The sequence below is a fragment of the Austrofundulus limnaeus genome, unplaced genomic scaffold (assembly GCF_001266775.1).
Source record: "Austrofundulus limnaeus strain Quisiro unplaced genomic scaffold, Austrofundulus_limnaeus-1.0 Scaffold164, whole genome shotgun sequence".
Taxonomy (NCBI): domain Eukaryota; kingdom Metazoa; phylum Chordata; class Actinopteri; order Cyprinodontiformes; family Rivulidae; genus Austrofundulus; species Austrofundulus limnaeus.
The window spans coordinates 1,014,938-1,022,457 of NW_013952566.1; the positions used below are offsets into that span (position 1 = coordinate 1,014,938).

Below are 7,520 nucleotides of genomic sequence, written 5' to 3' on the forward strand. Positions count from 1 at the left end.
GAATTGAGCTCTTCGAGGTCCTGTTCTGGTCCAGCTCCAACTCCTCAGCACAGCTGAGGACCACTGGCCCTCTGCGGTGCTCCTCATAACAAACACACCCACAAACTCTGCACCTAGAGCCGCAACATCTCGTCAGCACAGTTCTGACTGGGGCCATGCACAAGACGGCTGTCACCTAGCAGCGGGAGAGCTGACCGAAGTTGCGCAATTTTTTGTCACTGAGCAGGGGGGAAAAGACGCGGGACACAAAGTATAAACCAGGCTTAAGATGCTGTCCCCCATGAACTGAAGCACGTCTACACCTCCGTGATGGTCATAATGGTGTAACAACACAAACTCAACTCAGTTCATTTCATCATTTGTAGAAAATAAATGTCACATAACGTTTTAAACAACTTATGAAAAATTTAAAAGACATCATCTACGTTGAAAATGGAATAAGAAAAATCTGGAAGCATTGGGCATGTACTTACTGTACTGCTAACAAATTAATTGAATAAGTCATTTTATTAGTAATTTAGACCAAAAAATTCACAAATTGCTTTAAACGTGGACACAGTCTTTACAGGCACTTTAGRACCAGGTAAATTAGCTGAGGTGTAGCCATTTGTTGGGATATATTAACTGTGGTGGCCATCTTCAATTGGAGTGACAAAAGTTAATCATTTGTACATAAATTCAATCCTWAATTCCTTAAAACTTTAKTAAAARCTATSCAGTGGTTCATAAAATGGTTTKCWAAAAGGCCAGCAGAATTGACCACAAAGTTGGTGAAAACAGATCTCACACGATGATGCCAACAAAATCTGTAAAACTGACTCGATTACAGCCATTTTTTGTGTTTGCTGAGATGGTTTAGCTGTAGCGGCCATATTGAATGGTTGACCACTGAACTCAATRAGCTGTAGATGCTCACAGCATCATTGTATTTCCCTGAAACTTTCATAAAATCCAACAGACAATATAAAACACTCGGGCAAAAACACTATCAACTTCCCCTTTAGGTGATAATAATCCACTTCTCAACCTGAAGTAGTGTGAAACTTGACTTTACACCTAACATGTTGTAAACAATTAGATTTCCTCTCGACAGTAACACTTGTTAAACTCATTTCTAAGTAAAAACAATAATAATTTCAAAGTGTTTTCATGATGGATTGTAGGTATTGTTTAACAGTAGAATATCAAAGCCTGTGTTTTCTGTAAATCCTCAATKATTTAGTAATAATCAGACAGAAACAGAAGTGCTGGGTGCACAGCCCCCCATTTATTTATTTTAGAAATATTTGGCTAAATCAGGCACACAACAGAAAGCACAACATTAACACATCTTCTGAGAACAAAATGGCTTTCTGAAGTTTTCTGCTCATTAAAACAGGCAAAACTATAATTAACTTTAGAATATCAACCGCACATTTCAGTCTTCTGTACCGAGCTTTTAATAGTTTCTTTAAATAGGGGTGAAACTATGCTTTATTGTGATGTGATGCTGTGTCTTCAGTAAAACAAATCGATGAACTGAAAACTGGTCTGGATGAAGAGAAACAAGTCTCCCCCACTTATTTTATCTCTACACCCAAAACACACACTAAAAATCAGCATCTTAAAACACTYCCAGGTTTTTAGGAATTATCTTGTTTTAACTTAGTCCCAAAAAAAAAAAGGATCAAAACGATGTTAGATGTGGATAACTACAAAGGAGTGTCCGATGAAGGGGACTGGTCTTTTTCGCTCAGCCGCTGAGCTAACGCTAACGTAAAGCTAGCCAGTTTCCTTTTTCACGTTAAAAGAATAGACCTAAATAGCCACAAGGTTTTAGGGAGCAACCAACGAGTCAGCATTAAGGCAAAACTTATTGCAAACTCACCCTCTAAAAGCCTTGAAATCAACGAGTCGACGTCCAACTCCCCCTCCGCCATTTCTGTGTCGAAGAGCCGAGCCCGCCGCCGCCGCGCCGCAGTGAGAGAAGACGGAGGACACGCCTCAGCAAAACAAGCCCCGCCCATTCAGACTGCTGTGCTGCATTCAGGGACACTTGGACATCCTGAATGCTTTATTTATTTTATTTTTATTTAGTCACTAATTTTATTAATCTTATTTTTCAAAACTTTATGCGCGGTCTTGTGCAGTACAAAACTAATATAATGACAGATATCCATCTTCAAGTTGTTCTTTCCCCCCTTCTTTTCCACATTTGATTGGTTTTTACAGCAGTTGCATTTTGTTCACTTGTGAGGTTGTAGGTTGGCGTGATGGTTTTCTAATCGTACGTGATAAAAGTGAGTGTTATTTCTGCAGATACATAAAATAATTGTTAACAAACACAGACATATACACACATACATACACACTCATACACCCGACCAGTGAGCCCCCTGCTGTAGTCAGGATGACCCGCTGGGACGGGGCTGACACACGACTTCTCAACGGGAAATGGAGCAAATGTTTACAACTGATAAAACCTAATGAAAACAAAATAATATTATATTAAAATAACACCTGCACAACTTTTAATGATATATGCTAATGTGTTTAGAAAGCTGTAAAAGTAGTTTTACACATTCTTAATGCATGGGGAACGGGAAAAAGCAAAATGCTGAATAACAACAGCTCATCTATTGTCCTACAGCACTCCCTTCTGGTTTACATTAAGAGTTACAAGTGAATAAGTTATTTTTCCCCCCTTGATTGTTAATTAAAATGTCAGGAGCTCATGCTATTGTTAAAAATACAATTAATAGTAAGTATTAGTTCTTATACATAGACGTTTATCTCCTAGTTGTTTATCTGTTTTAGAATAGAATAGAATAGAATAGAATAGAATAGAATAGAATAGAATAGAATAGAATAGAATAGAATAGAATAGAATCAGCCTTTATTGATTCACAGAGGAGAAATTCAGGTGTAACAGCAGCAGCAGATGCATCAATCTGCAAAGCAATATATTGCTATGCAACATTATCAACTGTAGTGATAATAATTGAATTAAAGTAATGATATTAAATATGAAAAAAATAAAATAAAAATACTGTACAAGGCAATACATTTGAAATAAGATAAAAATAAAAATAAGATACTGAGCAGAAAATATTACAAAGAAAACTTGATCCAAGGGAGTGTGCAGCTGAGCCAAATTAAGTCATTTCTGGCAGTGTGCATAATGTGCATTTGTAATAAGTATTGTTCTGGGCATGATAATTACAGTGTAGTGTTCTGGTACTGGAAAATATGTGTACAATAGCCGCAGAGTATTATTTTTGTAATGACTGACTCAAAATATGCTTAGAATGACTAATGACTCAAACATGTATGCTTAGATTGTTGTGAGCGGTGATGGTTGCAGAGTCTAACAGCTGATGGGAGGAATGATCTGCGGTAACGCTCCTTTGTGCATTTAGGATGCAGCAGTCGGTCACTGAAGGAGCTCTGCAGATCAGCCACAGTTCCATGCAGTGGGTGGGAGACGTTCTCTATCACTGATGTTTATTATAAAAAGAGTATTATTACATTTCTGTGACATGATTTTCCTTTTTAAAATGTATTTTACTTCAAGTATTTCTGATCATACTGTGAACTGAATATTAATCTGAAATGACCATGAACTGACCACTAACCATCTGAGGACAAATGTAATTTACTGCAAAACCAGAAGTTCTTGCTGACTTTGCGACTGGGGTGTCCTTTAAAGGGCTGCTTGTGATGGGAAGCCAAGCTGTCCCCAGAAAGAGCTGCTACCTTCCTGCAGTGAGGAGCTACATAGACAGTTCATGAACTTATGTGCACTCCAAGCTGAGTGACTCCCCCAGCCAAGTCTGAGAAAACCTGTCTCCACCTGGCTGTGATTGAAACTGGACCCTTCACACAGTGCTTCACAGAGCAGTCTGGGGAAACTCAACAGCTGAGGCTAAACTGATAACCTTCTAATCTGCAGGAATAAAATTACTAATATTTAATCTGACAAAACTCTTTAATCTCTACTTTTAAATCAATGAACAGAAGACAAAAATGGTTCCTTCTGGGGTAAAATATGTCTGTTGGTTACAAGGTTATAAACATCCAGACCTTAATTTAGACGTATAACATCAAGTCTTCACTAATTTTCACCTTTACTGTTTTAAAAACAGGATGCTTGTCTTTCATGATATTTTTACTGTTTTTATTCATGATTCAATGACATTTATTCTATATATTTTGTAATAAATTACCATAAAAGACAAAGCTGGTTCCTCATCTTTGAGAATTTTGGCCTGAGCTAAGAATTCCCTGCATATAATACAAACCTCACACTCTGGTAAATATGAGTCTGATTAGAAAGTGTGAATAAATCTCAGTAAATCTGGTGTGGTGCCCTCTACAGGTTAAAAAGTGTAGTGCAGGGCAGAAACATTATCACCCTTTCTATCTCTCTCCTTTGCACTAGCTACATTTTAAACATTCTTCAATTAAAACAGTTGAGCAGCATACTGTTTTTTAAATTTATTTTGTGAACTGATTGAGTTAAATTGCAAGGGAAACAAGTGCTATTTAATATCTAGTAAAAAAAACGGAACATTTTAAGTTAACATTTTATAACTGTACGCTATAAATTGATAGTGGATTGTGCTGCAAATGAATATCCATCAAATCAAAATGAGATCAAAATGGTTGTAAATATTTAGGTAGTACAACCTTAAAAACATTTTTTAAACATTAGTTAAAAGACAACTACAGTCAGGAATATCACAAATACTGTACCTTTTCAAAATTATGCAAATTCATTTCAGAGAAATTGGCACATTTATATATTTTCATGAGTAACAACTATTTCTGGTGATTCATAGCTGGGGACTTAATAATTAAAAAGTGAAGGAACAAAAGGGTGATTTACAAAGGAATGTGTTTTCAATTTAATCAAATTGTTTGACAGCTTCTGTCTTTCTAAACAGTTATCTTACTCCAATTCAGAGCAACTTAGATAAACAATCTATTTGATTTCTAATTTTAACTGAGAGTTGTACTGAAAAAGAAAATAACTGTGAATTTTAAAGTATGTGTGAACACAATGCTTTAAACAGCAGGAAGCAGAAATGTGTGTACATTTGTCTACCTTCGGAGTTTGGAATAAAAAAGTATCAAAGATATCAATCAAATGGTGGACATTTGATWGATTAAAGTGATATGCAAATTTCAAACCTAGAAGCTAGTTAATGTATCCATGAACATGTCTGGGTGGACGCACCGCTGGCTCAGAAAGTTTGAATGTGTTGTTTGTGTTGTTATTTTGCTAAGAAAAGGCCAAAATTTTAAATGAGAAATAAAACAGAGAACTGTTTTTGATTTTAATGCATGCTAATTAAATTAAAGTCGACATCTGAGATCGTAATCGGGCTGAACAAATAGACTCTGGTACGATGCTCCTTCTCAGAGACAAAATAAAGCAGTTTTGCGCTGACATGATGCTCTGAAAGTTACCGCAGTTAGAATAATTTAAAGTAGCTAATTAAATATTCTAAAGACCTTCCTTATGAAAACAGAATAAGGACAGGGAAGGTAAGATTAGMTGAACTCAGCCGTTTATCAAAAAAACGAAAAAGGAGTTCATTTAAATGGGAAGTTGAGAAAACCCCTTTGTTGCTGTGCTGAAATCTAATTATCATAGAGAGTGATAATAAAGTTCACAGAAGCGTTGCTAACCACCAGGAAGCGGTAAACTGTTCCTAAGAGCTGCATGCTCACATTCCAGGCAGCGAAGCCCTGGATACAAGCTGATCTGAGAATCCGCTTTGCTAAAAGTTTGCCATTTAGAAAAATAAACAGGATAGATTAAAGGGGGAAGTGATTGTTCTTTTTACAGCACCGATCTGTGTCGTTGCTGAAGCTTTAAGCCAGACCGCTGGCGTCGCCTCGCTAATAAGCTAAACTCTCTCATGATAAAGGCAAAGAAAAAAGAAAAAAGCCTTATTGTGAGCTTCCAGAAGTGCTAGGGCTCCAGCCGCAGCGCTGCAAGAAGAAATATTTTAATAAGTCCAAACGAACGAGAAAAGATCATTTAAGACTCACCTGAAAAAACATCAGCATTAAAGAGTTTTCAGAAATCTAACATCAAAGTTGGTAAAACTCAACTATTAAACTAGTTTAGACTAAAATCTTTAAAACTAGGACCTTTAATCTTAGAACCAACGATTTTTGACCACCAGTTTAGACTGGAGCTAACCGCTAACAAATGCTAACTCCAACTAGTACAGGAGGTACTTAGAGTGAAGTCTGTGTTGTTAAGTTGTGCTCACACTTAGTCGAACGTTGTGTTAAAAGTTGATAACAAGTCTTCTCCAGACTTACACATGGTTAAGCAGAACCACATCCCATGTGCCCCTTTAAATATCTCTCTCTTTTGTTAAGCTAAAGTTTTTTGCATGTGCCCCTTTAAAGAAAAACAGAGATATTTTAAATAAGATCTTCTTTTAGCTCATCAGAATGAATAGAAACCCAGCGATGTTAGAAAATCACTGTTGGAATGTTACTGTTAGCTTATCATTCATTGATTCACTTGTAAGTCAACCGACTTTGTACATGCATGTTTTTAAACCTTAGGGTTTTTTTTGTTTGGTTTGTTCATTAGGAAACGATAAGCTAATCTATCGATAAAATTTTAGTTACTGAGCACCTGATGTCTCTATGCAAATTTTTAACATACCCATCATCCAGTGATCCAACATCAGCCCTCCAGAGGTCGACTCCCACCCGTCCCCCAGAGGCCCAAGGCAGCCCTGCCTTCTCGAGGACAAACTCTGGTTTTGTATGGAAATAACCCTGACCTGTTTTGTGGATTACTGACTATGTTCTATTGTTTTGAAGAGCACTCCAGGACTGTTGCTCCTACTGACTGAGAACTGATCCTCACACACGTGGGAAGGATATGGAAGACTGTTCATGCCACAAGAAGCAGGAAAACCATCACGTGATTATAACCCATTAACTTTTCACAGCTTATTGATCATAATCAAAGGGGGAATTTGTAGCATTTTCCTGCATATAAATCATCATGTCTGATTAGATTTTACGTGTTCCTATGATAACGGCTCAGAAAGTAAGAAAAACCCCACTTTTACTTCAGACTATTTCTAAAGATTTTTGCATGGAACTTCCTTTGTGGCTCGAATTAACATCTCTCACACAAACCCCCACCAGACGTCCTGACGCCTTCCCGTTAATAGATAAGAATTGCCACATTCCTGAACCCCCACAGGTTCGAGTGACCACACTGTTGGCTCCTCTTCAAAGGGATCATAAATGCCTTTAACCAGACTCTTCAGCGTGACTGAGAACAAAGACTCTACATTCTTCATTAAATGTGAAAAAAAGGAGAAAAGATAAAGGAATCTGTGTATCTAATGTTTTCTGTCTTATTGCAAAGAATGTCATCTAATCCATTTTTCTTACAGAAAAGAACTTTGTACAATACTTTGTATAAAAGCCTTTGTTGTCAATGACAGCTTCAAGATGCCTCCTGTACTTGTCGCATGCATTGCTCAGGTGTGATT

General features: G+C 37.0%; 1 protein-coding gene across 1 annotated transcript in view; it reads right to left on the reverse strand.

The window, feature by feature from the left end:
- LOC106523722 (serine/threonine-protein phosphatase PP1-beta catalytic subunit) overlaps window positions 1–1,969 on the reverse strand; it is a 43,430-nt gene extending 41,461 nt beyond the window's left edge. Inside the window, exon 1 of the mRNA XM_014017250.1 lies at window positions 1,868–1,969. Within this exon, the coding sequence (XP_013872704.1) occupies window positions 1,868–1,919 (52 nt within the window). The 5' untranslated portion in view covers window positions 1,920–1,969. The remainder of the gene's footprint in view (window positions 1–1,867) is intronic.
- Window positions 1,970–7,520: the final 5,551 nt, after the last annotated feature.